This window comes from Pristis pectinata, chromosome 8 (genome assembly GCF_009764475.1).
Source record: "Pristis pectinata isolate sPriPec2 chromosome 8, sPriPec2.1.pri, whole genome shotgun sequence".
In the NCBI taxonomy this organism is placed as follows: domain Eukaryota; kingdom Metazoa; phylum Chordata; class Chondrichthyes; order Rhinopristiformes; family Pristidae; genus Pristis; species Pristis pectinata.
Window position 1 is genome coordinate 81,038,737 of NC_067412.1, and position 18,160 is coordinate 81,056,896.

The following is an 18,160-nucleotide window of genomic DNA, read 5'->3' on the forward strand; positions in this document are numbered from 1 at the left end:
GTCAATGATGGCTCTTCTATCATGTGGCATTATTCACTGTGGCTTTCATATTGGTTTACAGCCATAAAATGGGCTGGAATTTCTGATGCATAGACCACAGTTACGGAGTACCTACTCGGACCTACCTTTAATTGCAGTTGGATGGTGGCACGACTGTTAAAGTGGCTTGCTGATGAAGCCGGTCCCTCATTGTTCAGCTGCAAGGTGGAATTTCTCAGCTTTTGCAGCAGTGGGCAACCCCGACCATTCAGTGAACCAACTGCATTGAGATTTTTCCCAACACCACTTGGCAGCTTATCCCATGGTCTCTGGTCCACTCTGGGAACACTGGACTTGAGGAAGTGGTGGGATAGAAGTTGGAGGAGAAGTAAATTTGATCAACATTGCTCATTTAATTCTTTTCAAAAAATATAACCAATAAGGCAGAGGTGTTTTGAGCAAATAATGAAAGACAATACTCAGGCTCTTTTGTTTCTTATTGAACCTCTGCCCAATGACTGACATGGAAAGCCCAGTGATAGTCCTCAACTGCCTCCTTTTCTTGGGTGACAGAGCGAGGCCAACACCACCAACCCCCCCCCCCCCCCCCCCCGCCCCACTGCCATCCCGATAAAGGATTCGGCCAAGAAATATCATCAAGTATTTCCATGTCAACTGCAAAGTATTATCAACATGTTTGCAAGGGCTGATCCTGTAACTCCATACACCATGCAGCACACTGATCAATGCCTAGTGTTGTAGATTGGGCTCCCAGCCGAACAAAGAACACCCAGGGCATGCATTGCTGTCTCAGTTTACCAGTATGTGAGCAGCAGAAGTTAAACCCAACGTCGCACAGGCCAGGCTGGTGCAGTCTTCTTCCATGTTAACACCATCAGGTCCCCAACCTGTACGGCTAGTACAAACTCACAAAGGAAATCATGGACTGCTGCTGAAGTTTTCTGATGTACAATTCCTGAGAGGACCAGATGCCTGTGTTCAGTTACTAAGAAAGTGTTTGCATTGATTGTTCATCAAAAAATAGCAATTTGCAAAGATGTAATGATGTTAACATGCAGGAAGTGCCCTAAATTGCTTTACAGAAGTGTAAGCAGTCAGATATCAGCATTGAGCTAAGGAAGAGTTCAGGGGAAATGACCGGAAACTTGTTCAAAGAAACGACTTTGAAGGTTGGACTTGAGGTCAAAAGACAAAAAGGCGAGAAATAGAGTCTGGATGTGCAGTGACATGGATGAAAGTTTTGGCACAGATAGGGTATGGCTGGAGCAGTGATGTAAAAAATAGATGGCAGCCCAGGGATGAATTGGACACTGGGAGTCACAGACACCCAAGCTCAATCTAACACTGCAGTTCAGAAACTTAAAACTAACTTGTTTCCTGTCTTTCTCAGTTCTTACCTGAAGCATTAACTCTTTCAATGGCTGCTGCCTGGCCTGCTGTATGTTTCCAGCATTTTCTGTTTTTATTCCAAATTTCCAGCAGCTGCACTCTTTTGATTTTCATTTATTGTTGATGAGGAGGGATTTAGAATTAATTCCAAAAATAGAGAAATGTGACTGGTACCACAGATGATGCTTATGGCCTTATTAATATTTAATTTGAATCTGCAGTGGTCTAATTTGTTGTAAAGACTAAGGAGGAGCCATGCTACCTGGAAAGTAAGGAAATATAAAGGAGAAGGATCATGGGGTATTGATATACAAAACACCGGTAATGTTGGAGCAAGTTAATGCCATAAAAATGTTTAGCATTCACTTCTTCAACATCAGAGAAGTTATGATATACTTGATGAATCATGGTTAGACCACATTTGAAGTACTAGATCTTTTCTGTATTGTTAAAAAGATATTGAGACATTGGGGAAGGTGAAGATAAGAATTTAAGAGACATCTGGATAAGTATATGGATAGGAAAGGTTTAGAGGGATATAGGCCAAACATGGGCAAATGGGACAAGCTTAGGTGGGCACCTTGGTCAGCATGAACAAGTTGAGCTGAAAGGCCTGTTTCCTTGTTGTATTACTCTATGACTCCAATTACTAAAGACAGGTTACACCTCAGGCCTTATTAACCAGAGTCATTACATTTAATGGTTTGTGTATCTAGGCCCCCAGATCATTTTTACCTGCAATATTTTTAGTAAACAGAGCCTTCCTCCAGAAAAGAGAAAGCCAAGGAGTGATCTGATGGAGGTTTTTAAGGTTATAAAACGGCTTTATAAGGTGGATGAATAGAGGCTGTTTTTCTTTTTAAGGAAGTCCAGAACAACACACCATAGATATAAGGTAATCACTACTAAATTTGATCTGGGATTCAGATAAAACACCTTCAGCCACAGGTTAGTGAGAAGGTAGAACTCACTGCTATAAGGAATGATTGAGACTAGCATCACTAAATTTAAAGAGGAGTTAGTTAAGCATATCAGGAAGAAATGATATCAAGGAAATGTAAATGGAATTAGATGAAGGAGAGTGAGGGAAGACTGTTGTGGAGTGTAAATCCTAGCATGGGAATGCTGGGTCCTACAGTCCATCACTGTTGTGAATATTTAACACTATGTAATAGGAGGAACTAAAACATCCGTTGGTCTCAACAAGTGCATGGTGATAGGAAGTCAAATAGGGGTAGGACAAATACAGTAACTGGTAGGGTATTAAGGAATGTTGATGAACAGATGAACTAGATCTTTGGCTTCCTTATCGAGAGAATACAGGCAGTGTGGATAGGTAATAACATCTCCACGTCGCTGACAATCAACGCAGGCATACCTCAAGGATGCATGCTTAGCCCACTGCTCCACTCTGTCTACACTCATGACTGTGTGGCTGGGCACAGCTCAAACAACATCTATAAATTCACCAATGACACCACTGTTGACAGAATCTCAGATGGTGACGAGGAGGCATACAGGAGTGAGATAGATTAGCTGGTTGAGTGGTGTTGCAACAACAACCTCACAGCCAATGTCAGCAAGACCAAGGAATTGATTGTAGACTTCTGGAAGGGGAAGTTGGGAGAACACACACCAGGGTTCATTGAGGGGTCAGTGGTGGAAAGGGTGAGCAACTTCGAGTTCCTGGGCATCAACATCTCAGAGGATCCATCCTGGGCCCAACACATTGATGCAATCAAGAAGAAGGCATGCCAGTGACTGTACTTCATTAGGAACGTGAGATTTATAATGTCACCAAAGACTCTTGCAAGTTTCTACAGATGTACAGTAGAGAGCATTCTGCCTGGTTGCATCACTGCCTTGTATGGAGGCTCCAATGCACAGGATCGAAAGAGGCTGCAGAAGGTTGTAGACTCAGCCAGCTCCATCATGGACACAGCCCTCCCTACCATCGAGTATGTCTTCAAGAGGCGGTGCCTCAAGAAGGCAGCATCCATTATTAAAGACCCTCATCAGCCGGGACGTGCCCTCTTCATGTTAATACCATTGGGGAGGAGGTAGAGGAGCCTGAAGACCCAAACTCAATGTTTCAAGAACAGCTTCTTCCCATCCGCCATCAGATTTCTGAATGGTCCATGAACCAATGAACGCTACCCTGTTATTCCTCTTTTTCACCATTTATTCATTTTTGTAACTAAAAGTAATTTTTATGTCTTTATGTCTTGCACTGTACTGCTGCCGCAAAACAACAAATTTCATGACATATGTCAGTGATAATAAACCTGATTCTGATTCTGACTCTGAACCCTGGGGCTTAAGTCCATAGTTCCCTGAAAGTGGTAACACGGGTGGTTAGGGTGGTGAAGAAGGTATATGGCATGCTTGACTTCATAGTTCGGGGCATAGAATATAAAAGTTGGGACGTTAGTTGCTACAGTACAAAACACTGTTTGGACTGCTCTTAGGGTATTGTGTGCAGATCTGGTCACCACACTATAGGAAGGATGTGATTGTGCTGGAGACAGTACAGAAAAGATTCACCAAGATATTGCCTTTACTGAGAGGGAGAGATTGGATAGGTTGGGTTTGTTTTCCCTGGGGCGAAGGAGGCTGACAGATAAAGCTAAACAAACTTCTAAGGGGTAGAGACAGGACAGATAGTTAGAATCATTTTCCCATAGTCAGGGTATCAAACACAAGATAGCATAAGTTTAAGGTAAGAGGAAGGAGATTTAAGAGCAAAGTGTTTTACGCAGAGAGTGGTTGATATTCTGGAACTCCCTGCCAGAGGAGGTGGTGGAGTCTGATATAATCACTATGTTTAAGAGACATTTAGACAGGCACTTAAATAGGCAAGGCGTAGAAAGATACAGTCTTTATGCAGGTTGATGTGATTAGTGTAGATGGACAAAAAAGTCCGCATGGACATTGTGAGACAAAGAGCCCATTTTTGTGCTGTACAACTCCATAACTGTGACTCTAAGGTGCAGAAAATGTCAAAACATTTAAACTAACAAGCCTTGCTTCATCGGGGACATGGGTCATTTGTTTTAAAGCAGTGGGACCACGTTATCACCTCCATCATCAATTTAAACCAGCCTTAAATGTTATTGATTAACTTTAAGTACCTTTTTTTTTCCATCAGTTTCTGTTTTAGTTTGGATACATGCCTTTAGTGAACCAACAGATAGCTCCAGGGAGAATACTTGGAGGAGTTGCTATGTTCACTCATGTGAGTGAGATGAATGAACATGCACTTGAGTAGTAAAGTTGCTGCAGTACTGCAGTTAATGGTTGCAAGTGAACTGATCATAATTCAACTCCTTCGTACCACTAGGCTCAAAGAAGCTGCAAATCAATTCAACCACTACAATGATTTAAACAAAATACCCAAAAGATTACCAGAAGTAGATAGAAGGAAATTGTTGATCATGATCCATCAAAAGCACATAGTTGTTTCCATAAAAGAAAAACTGATGATGAAATTAACCTACAGGAAAATCGCACATTTTGGTTGTACCTTTTATGGCCTTAGATTGTCCCAAACTACTTCACAAACAATTAAGTACATTTGAAGAGTAGTCACATTTGTAGAATTGCAGCAGCCAATTTGTGCATGGTAAACTGCCACAAAGAGTGATATAATGACCTAAAATGACCTAATTACCTGGTTTTGCTATATTGATTCAGAGATAAATGTTGGCCAGGATACCAACATTTCGAAGGTGCAAGCAAGGCCCCAGTTTATTGTAATGAAAGAAGACATATCCAACAGTGCAGCACACTCTTAGTACTCCAATTGCCAACCTAGATTTTTGTGCCCAGCATCCTAGAACAGGGCTTGAACCCACAATCTTAGAGTTGAGGGTACTACACACTGAGCTACAGTTGACAGTTATTTCCACTGGTTTTCCTTTGCACTAATTAGAAGACACAGTCACATTGATATACATATCTAGAAACACTGACAGCCCTCTAATTTGTTATACACATCACTATTCATCATGCCAAGGTCTGGGCAGTTTAATACTACCAGGCTGTTAAATGGTGGAAGCAAAACAAAAGCCTGATCCCATACCCATTCAATATCTCCAGACATGCACAATCAATCCAACATCATTTTACTGTGATCTGAAGAAAGCATGTAATCTGATCTATAGTCAGATTCTATGCAAGGAAAATTATAGGGCCACTACCAGTACCCCAGATATGAAAACCATTTCAGTACAAATAAAGAAATAACTCCTTCAGCTTCTGATTTTTATGTTCTAGTACTAAACGAGTGTCTTGCCCTATTAGGCCATTGAGAGAACTAAAATTCACTTTTAAAGAGAGTGCAATATACTCAGTTCTCAAAGTCTAATAGAAAGATCAATCATTGTCATGTAAATGAGAATTTAGGTCTACTTAGATGTGACCGAACAAGGAAATGGCCCTTGTAATAGACTGAAAAGAGCAGACTAACATAAAAATTAGCAGTGAAATTTTTATGCATATTTTGACAGTACACTTAATAGCTACATTAGGAGACTGAATAGATCATATCTCTTTCCATGTCCAGTCTTTAAATTATGAAGAGTCATTGTGCTTTTTTGCAAATAGGAAAAAAATGGTGTGCAATTGGTATTGGTGTTGGTTTATTATTGTCACTTGTACCGAGGTACAGTGAAAAACTTGTCTTGCATACCGTTCATACAGATCAATTCATTACACAGTGCATTGAAGTAGTACGGGGTAAGAAGAATAACAGAATACAGAGTAAAGTGTCACAGCTACAGGGAAGTGCATTGCAAGTAGACTATAAGATGCAAGGTCAAACAAGGTAGATTGTAAGGTCAAGAATCCATCTCATCATATAAGGTTCATCACCGAGGGATAGAAGCTGTCCTTGAACCTGGTGGTATGTGCCCTCAGGCTCCTGAATCTTCTGCCTGATGGGAGAGGAGAGACGACCGAGGTGTGTGGGGTCTTTGATTATGCTGGCTGCTTCACCGAGGGCAAGAATACCCTGTGCCCTTTACTTTCTGGCCTATAATTCCATGATCTCGTGTTTTCAGTGAGCTGAGGTGATTATGTTTATTTCCTGGACCTTGATTTCAAAACAAAATTATTGCAGGAAGCAAACTGCTGGAGGAATTCAGCAGGTCAGGCAGTGTATATGGAGGCAGAGGGATGGTCGGCACTTGGAGTCGAGGCCCTTCATCAGGGCTGTACGTCATCTCGAGCCAAAATGTCCACCATCCCTCTGACTCCACAGACGCTGCCTGACTTGCTGAGTTCCTCCAGTTTGTTTGTAGCTCCATATCCCAGCATCTGCAGTCTCTTGTTCCTTCATAATTCTTGCAAAACACAGTTCAGCAGAATTTGTACCAGGTTCGATCTTTCTCTCTGTCCACTTGAAAGAGAAATATGCAAGAGGAAGCTGGCTCACAATATATCATTAATTTAAAGTTCTTAAGGTCTCTCAGGTTTAGAGAATTCTCCAGATAATATTACGTCTTTTGATGGGAATGGAATGGTAAGTAGCTGGGTCTCCTTATCCTTTAAGGATTTAAGATTTAATCTGCATGTTCAAAAGTTGTTAAGAAAGACCTTGGAACTGTCAGAATTTTTCTTTCAGGCTTGGTTAGAATTTAGTTAAATGTTTTTAAAATATGCAGGTGAACACAAGAATGTAAGAAGTAAGAGCAGTAATAGGCCTCATTGGTTTGCCTTTCAATAAAGACATGACAGATCCTTCACTTCAAGTCCCCTTTCCAAGTTTTAAATAGCCAACTCCTTTTGCTGAGACTGTGTCCCTTGACCTGCAGCCAGAGCAAACAAACTTTCAACATTCTTCCAAATCCCTCCATATTTTTCAAAATATTTCTTATTTTTCAGTAAGTATGAGCACATCTTATTCAATCGCTTTTGATAACACATTATCGCAGCAATTAATCTAGTGAATATACATTATACTACCCCTAAAGCAAGAATATCCTTTCTCAGGGAAGTGGACCAAAATTACACAGAGTTTATGGACCTATTTCATCGCAATGTGACATACATGAACTCTTACTTACTTTGAAATAAAAGCCAACTTACCAGTCTCTTTCCTAACTGCCTACTCAACTGGAGAATGTATGGATAAAATCATCTGTGGTAATGTTAATTACATATAAGTTACAAGACTGATTGAGATGCCAAGTCTTTGCTAGACTGATCCAAAATTAATCTCCGTGACTTGCTCATCTATGTTGCGTTATGTTTTTCCCTGCTTCAAATATTTATCCAATTTTCCCTCAAAACATTCACTGATGATTCCACAAGGATCCCTCTCTCCGCAGTTTCCTTGTCCACTCGTCCCTCCCCATTGATGATCCTCCCAGCACTTAACCCTGCAACCGCACTAAATGCTACACCTGTCCCTACACATCCTCCCACATCACTACTCAGGGCCCAAGATAGTGCTTCCAGCTGAGGCAGCACTTCACCTGTGAATCCGAGGGTGTCATTTATTGCATCTGGTGCTCCCAGTGCGGCCTCCTCTACATCGGTGAGACCCGACGCAGATTAGGCGACAGCTTCGTCGAGCACCTTCGGTCCATCCTCCGCAAAAGCAAGGATCTCCCAATGGCCAGCACTTCAATTCTACATCCCACTCCCATACTGACATGTCTATCCATGGCCTCCTCTGCTGCCACATTGAGGCCAGACACAGGTTGAAGGAACAACACCTCATATTCCAACTTGTTAGTCTCCAACCTGACATCCTCCACATTGATTTTTCTAACTTCCGGTAACCTCTCCCCTCTTCTTTTTCCACCCCTTTTCTCTTCCCTCCTCCCGCCCTTGTCTTCCTTCATTCCTGTGGCTCCCTCACCCCTTCTCTTTCCCCTTCCCCTGCCCTCATGACCTGCCCATCTATTCCCCACCTCCTTCCCTTTATTTCATGGTCCACTGCCCTCTCCTACCGGATTCCTTCTTCTTCAGCCCTTTGCCTCTTCTACCTTTCACGTCTCAGCTTCTTACATCTCCCCCCTCCCCCACCTACCTACCTCCCCCCTCTCACCTTGACTTACCTATCACCTGTCAGCCTGTGCTCCTCCCCCTCTCCTGCCCTTCTTATTCAAGCCTCTGCCCTTTTCCTTTCCAGTCCTGATGAAGGGTCTCAACCCGAAACGTTGACTGTTTATTTCCCTCCATAGATGCTGCCTGACCTGCTGAGTTCCTCCAGCATTGTGTGTGCGTTGCTTCAAGTTCCAGCGTCTGCAGAACCTCTTGTGTCACTGATATTTTCTTCATCTTTTCCCAGTGGTCAAATAAACCTCTGGGTAAAGCTATGTGTTCTTGTCTCTTTCCTCTTAATCCCCATTTACATTTGTAACACCTTATAACTTTTGATTTCCGTGCTGCACCCACCCCCCAAAAAAAACCCATAGCCTGTCTCTATTGAACCCATAAACATTCTACAAGATTCAAAATTCATTGTTGCAACGTAAAGATCAGTTGGACAGAGACACAGTTGTTGAAGGGATAGCAGCCTAAAAGTATTATTGATCTCTACCAATGTTACATATACCAAACATTACCTCCCTGATATGGGAAATCCCACTGAGAAATATATTCAAGACAGCAATGGTGTCCTTTGTAATAATTTTCATTGACAAAAATACTATGAATTGAAGAAAAATGAGCCTGATGTAGACCTCCTTATGATCTACTTTGGAGAATTTAAATTCGTTGGCTTTTGGAGAGGAACCTGTTTGCAACCCTGATGTTCTATGATGAAGCTTATGTTTCTTTAACACTGTGGGGAGGATGTCTGTGTCCTCATGCATGGCCACTCCCTACGCACACCTTTGCACATGACATCATTTCATTAATAATATTGGCTGCAGTCATGAGAAATGAATGTTGGGACCAAATGTAATATCAGGTAAAATTAGCTCCACATTTTATAAAATGTTACACTTATATGGTAACCATGGATGTATTTTTGCTGTGATTTTTGCTTTTTCTGAGAAAACTGCAGAAAAAGCTCTCCTTTTCTTGAAGTATTTATTAAGCTTGGCTGGGCAGAAGTTAAAACTTGTTTGCTTTTTTTGTTGCTTTAAAAAGTCAACCTACAAAAGCATTTCACATACACCACAGCCAGCTGAAGTTCATTCTGAAACAGGAGAACTGTATAAACCCAGTGAAGACCCAAGCCAACAAACAGTATGTGGGCAGTTTGCAATATACAGCTACATGGCATATACAGATATGTTACAGACAAGACTAGCACAGCAGCCATCTGTCTCCAGATTATGCAGGGATCTACAGTACTTTTCTCAATAGTGCAGAAAACGTCTTTCTGTAGCAAATTTGGACCAAAATCAGGCACCCAAGCCAAATATTCAGTTTTTCTCAATTCTAGTTCAGTTTGGCTCACTTTTAAAATCTCCTCTGTTGACCTAAAGAAATTTTTAACTTGGCATATTCACGTGGTCCAAATTTGCCAAGCATAATTGATCAAATGATTAAGATGTTATAAATGCAATTGATTCTCTTGTCTCTTGCAGAGGTCTGTGAGGTGGATTGTGGCAAGCACGGAGTGTGTTTAGGTGGGTTATGCCACTGTGAGAAAGGGTGGGGTAGCCAAGCCTGTGACCAGCATATATGTCACCCACGCTGCACTGAGCATGGAAAGTGTAAGGATGGAAAATGTGAGTGCAGTCCTGGCTGGGAGGGAGAGCACTGTACTGTTGGTAAGATAAATCCAGATACTATTTTGTTTCCAAAATAGAACTTTTTTCTATATTTTTATATTTATGTTATTCTTGCCTCAAATCTCCCTTTCTTTTAAGCCCAACATTTGGATAATGTTGTAAAAGGTAAGTGTGAATTCCATAATATCTCTCCATATTATAGAGTCATAGTGTCATATTATGGAGTCATAGTCAGATAGCATGGAAACAGCCCTTCAGCCAACTGGTCCACGCTGACCAATCTGCCCATCCAAGCTAGTCCCATTTGCCATCGTATGCAATATGGCATTATGTCTGTTCATAAGTATGGAACTTTTTAACCCAAAACTTCTTAAGAATGGGATTTTTTAAGAAATGCTGCAGTATTTTACAAAAAGATAGCAAATAGGCAATAAAACAAGTTCCTGCATTACTTAAGGATATTTTGACTTTAATAGAAATTAAACTCCCAAATATAAAAAAAGGCTGCCAGTTTACTAGCAAACATCTGGCACTATCACCTTGTTCAAAATTTACCCTAACGTGGGGATCAACCTTGAATCTGTTGATCATACCAAAAATTATGATTGCAATTATCTAGCCAAAAACTACCATGTTAAAACTCTCCTTTGAGGGTAATACTACTTTTTTAAGTAAGATTGTTCAGGAATCTGCTGGATTGTTCCCAAATATATATTCCCAGTTATCCTGTTCATTATAAAACTGAAACTGATGCTTTCTTTGCATAAAGTACAAGTAAGTCTTAGGTATTTTACTTTGTGTGATATCCCAAAGGTGAGATCACATTAAGGCAAAAGCAGGCACCTTGCTCACAGAACTGCTTGTGTCTGTAGAATGGACACAGTGAGAGATTATTAACTTAATTTTGGTCCCATGAAATCACACAGCAGATGAGCTATGTTAGATTAACATAAGGTTAGTTCAACTCATTACAGATTGTATCTTCTTGCCAAGTGAGGAAGCCTCCAACATAGGATCTTCCATATTTGAGAGAATATTGCAATTACAAAAACAGCAGCATTTAGACTGAGTAAACAGGCAAATGTATGATCCTTATAAGTTCATTGCTGATGGTGCAGGTTTAGTGGCCTGGTACATTAATGATTTGGTATGTTTTATAATGCAATGTGGCAAGTTCCTAATCTTAAATGAAGGAAGACTCGTAAAGCAGGGAGACAAATGGGGACTAAATATAACATTCAAAATTTTATTATGGATTTTAACTGCCAGTTCAGAGTGACATTAATGGAGATGTTTGTGGCAGGGATCAATGGAGTGCCTCAATCTAATCGGAAGAAAAATTGACAATAAAGAAATAAAAACATCTGATTTTACTTATAAAAAAGTGTTGACCAGCATAATATGTATAGTTTTCTATAAAATTATCAATTGACATCAGTTGAAATTAACAGACCTGATTTAACATGTACATGGGAGAAACCTCTGACACTTCCTTTTATCCTATACTATTTTCCCAGGCACACGAATGTGGGCAAGGGAGCAGCTTGTACATATTTCCTTCAACTCTGTCTAATGAACAGAGTATGGTATTCTCTGCATTGTTGCAAATAAGTGCAAATTATATGACCCAATTGCCAAACCTTCTACACATGCACACTGTTGATTGCCTTTTCAATGGCATTGTTCCACTTCCACTGTACCCTTCCCACCTTTGGCCTTCTACTGAAGTTCAAAGAAGGGTCATAACTATTAACTTGCCTGTCTCTCGTCAAACCCAGAATAACATGCTGTATTCCTCCAGCATTTTAGTTTAACATTTCAAAATACAGCGTACACTTTTTGCTAGATAAATCTACTGATTTTCATCCATACAAATTCTTGTTTTAACATGTCCATGCTAAGTGTGTCACAGTTAAAACAAAAGCTTTTACCTTTTTCTTCCAAACACTATATTTTCATAAATGCATGTATTACTTATTACTTGTACAAAATTAATTGTTTTTATCAAATGTTGAAAAAAAAATGTTTTGGACAGAGGGGTGTCCTGGCTTGTGCAATGGAAATGGAAGATGTACATTGGACCAGAATGGATGGCACTGTGTCTGCCAAGCAGGCTGGAGTGGGACAGGATGCAATGTCATAATGGAAATGATGTGTGATGACAACAGAGATAATGATGGAGGTAATTAACAAATTGAATGTTCCTAATATTTTCCAAATTTTGTCATTCAACATTTCCCAAATCAGTAGCATTTGCTGCTCTATAGTTTTGTATGTACTGAGAGTTCACAAGTGTTTGTCTGACCAGAGTGAAAGGAAGGAGTGACTAAAGACAGTGATCATTAAAAAACAATTCAACCTGAAAATATCCTCATAACCAAGCCTAGACATGTTCTCGTCAAACATATATCCTTGTTCACATTCTGGAAAGGACAAATCAGTGTTTTTTTTCTTGTTTATAGTCTTAGACTCAAATTGTAATATCACAGTGCTACCTGTCTGGTCAAAACTAACTGACTTAGACCAAAGCATAGAGCATCTTCTCTACTTAATTTTGTATATTCAACCACTAAGCAGTCAGCTCTCTCCTCAATTATTTAAATTTTCTTAAGCTTTATAAATACAGTAAAACTCTGATAATCCACTATCCGACTATTTGAGTATTCCGTTGGTTTGGCACTGGCTCACAAGTGATTTTTCCTGCACCCCCTTGAACCTCACTAATGACCCCAGTTTCTAAGCTCCCCTAAAACTCAGCAGGGCCCCGTTCCAGTGCACCCTGAAATTCATCTCAGCACCAGTTCCCACACTCGCTCAATACTCACCAATTCCCCACTTACTGTGCTCCCTTTAAAGTTACTGGGCTCAGTGGAAATTTTATTATAATACTATGCAACATCTAAAATAAAAGTGAATTAAAAATGGGTGGGAGTATAAATCTAATGTCATCAAATAGTCTGGAGATTCTGTCAGACCGGAATCACCAAATCCTGAGTATGCTGGATTATCAGAGTTCTACTGTAAAATAGAATTCCATGTTGGTTTGGAAAAAATCTTTACAGAAAAGGAGGAAAATTAAAGCAAAATATTACAGCTCACTTCTTACAATGTTAAAATGTAATTTTGAGTTGGTTCTTTCAGAATACTCCAACCTTCAGGGACTTTCATGTTGTATAGTTCTGATCTGGTTGTGAATAAACAACAAATGGACACCTGATTCCTTTCATTTGGTGCACTTAAATCATCATACAGACTTATAACAAATGAGGAAAACCACACTAGATACCGATGTAATGAATATGAATTCTGTCATGAGGGCACAGTTCATAAGAACCATATCAGAGATCCTTGTTTAATCTGTGAAGTATTAGCCTTCTTTTGGATAACTGTGATATCATGAAATAAAATTCGAACACATTTTTGGAACAATTCACTATTTGTTAGAATAGATGGATTACTTTAATTAATGTCGTGTGATTTTAGCTATGTTTGTCATTATGTTTAGAAAAATGTAGCTATTATATATTTCAGTGGAAGAGTAGACAGTGGGTAGTCTGATCAGAGTCTATATATCTGCAGAAGTGATAACAGTTATAATTAAATTTACTTAATAACTGAAAGGTTTACATTTTATTTAATATATTGACAGTATAACTTGCAATGGTTGGTTAGAAGTTAATTTTACAGCATCAATCTTTATCAATTGGTCATTGCCAATTTTAGAAACTTTCCCTAATGAAGTTTCTAACAGGTGGCACCCTGGGCTGATTATTTCCCCTCACCCCACGATCACATGTGAAATAGAAATATGGCCTCCCATTACAAAATAATTTGTGTCTCAACCTTGATTTTGTCCTGTCAAGCTAATGGTCTCCACCAATATTGTCTCCACCTTTGTTTCCTGGAAGTGCTAACGACTAATAAGAGCACAGTATAATATTTTCTACATTATAACTATCAATTGTTATAAGCCACATAAGAAATACACCTTTATTGATCTCTAAGAAATATGATTGTAAACATAGCACAGAGGTAGTGAAACGAGTGTGCCTGCAACAAATGCATCATGTATATAAAGGCAAAACCACTAATTTTTTTTAATAACCCTTGACTGGCTTTCAAAAAGGGCAATGGTAAAAGTAAACCAAGCTTGTGCTAAATGATTATCTTCTGGAATTCATGTTTTTCTATGGAATGTCATTTTTCATCGTATTCCATTTGTTCAAATGGCCAGTGAAAGCTTCAAAGTGACAATTGAAGAAATAATTACCACAGCAAGGCACATCATTCCCAGCTATCACTCTGTGTTCTTGTCCTTTCTTGTCAATTCAGTTCCCAAACTGTTTGAGTTCCAGTGATAGGTAACGCATTGGTGTTCATCATGCCGTGGATTAAAATCTTAATAGACTTCTGAATGCCTTGTGATCTTTGAGAACATGGACTCATTTTCCTCAGACATCTTTAGAGTATAAGAGGAATCACTTCATTAAATCTTTCTGAGGAAAAAAATCAATTTATGGAAAATATATGCAGATTAATGTGGGCTTTTCCTCAGATCAGAATTCAGGAGATATGGCCCATGTTCAAGGTTACCTTCTAAATGTGTCTATAAAGTATGGTTTTTATCATTTTCTAGTCAGAATATTTTTCTTTTGGTTTTGGTTGTTATTCCATTTGTAAAACTCTCAACTATTGAATCACTATAATTTATTATATTATTAGAACAAACTTGGATCAGTCAGTCCGAGGGGTTTTTGGCTTTTCTGGCCCATAAAAACACTGAGTAAGTAGCCATTCCTTTCATTTTTACCTGACCATATACTGAGATCCATAGTGACTGGATGGCAACAGTTTTACATATGTCCACAAAATGTCTGTGGCTTCTCCTTTGGAACTTATTAGAGATTCAGAACAGCCTTCTGCAAGAGATCTGGAATCTGTGTGAAAAGGCCCAAAGAAGTTATGTAATATTAGCCAATAAAAATGAAGAACAAAAACATTAATTCTAGCTAAATAACCACATCCACTGGTTCCACCTTATCTATTCTACTAATCACATCCTTAAAGAGTGCCAATAGATTGGTCAAAGATGATATCCCTTTCATAAATCCATGCTAACAATGCTTAATGCTATTATTGTTTTCTAAGTGTTCTCTTCATCATTTTCCTGCACTATCTTGGTATCATTTCATTCCTTTAATATCCAGAAATTTATCAGATTCATTGTGACTGAGATTCCACAGCCATCTAGGGTAGAGAATACCAAAGAGTCTCTACCCTCAGAATGAAGAAATGTTTCCTCATATCATTTCTAAATGGTCTACTCCTTATTCTAAACTTGTGACAACTGGTTCTAGACTGCTTAGCCAAATGAAACATCCACCCTATTGAGCCCTGTAAGAATGTATTAAGTTTCAGTGAGATCAGCTCCAGAGAATACAGGCCTTGTCTACTCCATCTCTTCTCATTCAGCAAACCCACCATCCCAGCAACCAGACTGGTAAACCTTTCTTACACTGTCTCCAATGACAAGTATGTCTGTTTGGGGGAAGGAGACCAAAACTATGCACACAATAGTCCAAGTGCAGTCTGACCAATGCCCTATATAATTGTAGTGAGATGCCTTTAATCATGCATTCAGATACACTTTTAATAAAGACCAACATAACCTTTGCCTTCTTAATTGCTTACTGCACATAAATGTTCCCTTTCAATGATTGTGTCTAAGGATGCCAGAGCCTCTTTGAGCATCAACATTTATCAATATTTCACAATTTAGAAATTGTTTTTCTCTTTTGTGTAACAAAGTGGATAACTTTGCATTTTTCATAATATGTTCCATCTGCCATGCTATCACACACTCAGTTAGTTTGCCTATACATCCTTGAAACCTCTTTACATTCTCTCCCCTGCTCACAATTCCACCGAAATTTGTATCATCAGCAATCTTTGAAATATGATTATGTTGGCTCATCAGCAAATCATTGATGTAGGTTGCAAATAGCTGGAGACCTTCATCCAATTCATGTGGTACCTCACTGGTCACAGCATTCCAAGATGAGAAAGACCCATTTATTCCCATTTTTTGTTAACCAACGCTTAATCACTTATCTCAGTTTCATGTGCTTTAACCATGTTAATCAACCTCCTGTGTCAGACCTTATCAGGTCTTCCAAAAATCTATAGAACCACATCCACTGGTTCCACATTATCTATTCTACTAATGACATCCTTAAAGAGCTCCAAAAGATTGGTCAAAATTGATATCCCTTTCATAAATCCATGCTGACGCTGCTCAATGCTATTATTGTTTTCTAAGTGTTCTGTTATTACATCCTATTTCATAGATTCCAGTATTTTCCCTACCACTTATGTTAGGCTGAGACATCAATAGTTCCTTGTATTCTCGTTCCCTCCTTTCTTCAATTGTGGGATCACATTTGCTGTCTTTCAAACTGCAGGAGCCATTCCAGTTTCTATAGAATGTTGAAAGATGACAACCAAATGCATCCACAATTGACTCCTCTTTCAAAATTCCAGGCTGTAGATCGTTTAGTCCTTGGCATTTATTGGCGTTTAGTCGAACCAGCTACTTTCTTTTAACGAATACTAATTTCCTTCAGGTTCTCATTCTCACTAGACCCTCGTGTTGTCTTGTATTTCTGGCAGTTTTTTAGTGTCTTGTTTCGTGAAGACAGACACAAATTATTTGTTTAATTTCTCAGCCATTTCCTTATTTCCCATTGTAAATTCTCTCATCTCTGTCTGTAATGAACTCTCATTTGCTCTCAGTGATCTTTTCCTTTTTCCAGCCTTACTGAAAGTGGTGAATGTTGAAATAAGAAAGTATGAAAGAGAAAATATAACAATGGGTGGGTAAGGCTGACAAAGCTCTGGTGAATAGAATTCAATCCAGTGTAAAGAAAGGCACATGGGAAGAGAAAATGAGGGAAATGTATACAATAAATGGTAGATTCCTGAGAAGTGTGCAAAAGGACCGTAGAGTGACCACTGCCTCATCCACTTTCGCATCCATCCCCAAATCATTTACTTCACTTAATGATCAAAATGAGGCTAAACTCAGCCTTAACTATACTCATCTGAAAATCCACAACCCTCTATGGTAAAGAATTATAAAGAATTCATATTTTTGCTTCAATTAGTGTGATATTACTGCAAAGCTTCTGGCTAAGCAGGGAAAATTAACTAATAACTTGCTAATTTCTATGTTTGACTAAATGTGTGCAGTTGTCTAGAGCTGTTGTGAAATGTACGCATTAATGATGGTGAACAATGATAGTGTCTGTTATAATCTCATAAAATCCAAACCACTAAGTTTCATTTTGGAAGCCAATCAATAACATTGTTTCAACAAGGAGTGTGTAATACAAATATATGGCTTCTCCAATACTATGCAAGCTGATACCACACTGTGTGTTGCATCAGTGGTTTCCTGTTATCATAACAGTTATTTTGTATTAACATGTGTCCATTTAAACTGATGGTTTCTTCTTCCGTGGCAGCAAGTGAGACCCCCTGAGTATCTTCTGGCTATATACTCCTATTCAGTGAAAAAGGCAATAATGTGAACCGATTCACTGTTGACCATTGCACCCACAATAAATTTATGCCCCTCAGTCAATAGACTAGAGACTGGAATTTAGACATTGGGGAATAAAGTTCTGTTTAGTAGAGCACATCATTCACTGATTTTGGATTTATGAAGTGGAAGTTTGTTGCTTGGAGCACATAATGATTGCTACTTGCCCAACACTGTACCTGATTTGTTGTCCTTATAGTACTGTTGTCAGATGCAAATTGGAAAGAAAAATAACTCTGCCCACATCATTGTTACCCAAGGTTGCAGTGTTTTTTTTAGGTAACAAGGGCTTAATCTGTATTGTACTCTGTGAGTTATAACGTAATTACTTTGTAAAGGACACCCAAATTATTGTTGAATTACTCATGCCACGTCTGAGGTGCATGAAAAGTTAATTGAATAGAAGAGTTATAAAAAGCAAGCAATAACTAGGTGTTCTGAGCCACCATAATGATGCATTCCTTTGGATTAAATAAAT

The 18,160-nt window shown here is 39.1% G+C and overlaps 1 protein-coding gene across 9 annotated transcripts in view; it reads left to right on the top strand.

The window, feature by feature from the left end:
- tenm1 (teneurin transmembrane protein 1) overlaps positions 1-18,160 on the top strand; it is a 1,611,625-nt gene that overhangs the window by 1,430,713 nt on the left and 162,752 nt on the right. For 7 of the 9 annotated variants that reach the window (XM_052021038.1, XM_052021037.1, XM_052021042.1 and 4 more), the window contains 3 exons: positions 9,936-10,121; positions 10,221-10,247; positions 12,118-12,264. In XM_052021038.1, the coding sequence (XP_051876998.1) occupies positions 9,936-10,121; positions 10,221-10,247; positions 12,118-12,264 (360 nt within the window). The remainder of the gene's footprint in view (positions 1-9,935; positions 10,122-10,220; positions 10,248-12,117; positions 12,265-18,160) is intronic. The other 2 variants (XM_052021044.1, XM_052021045.1) reach the window with 1 other exon arrangement.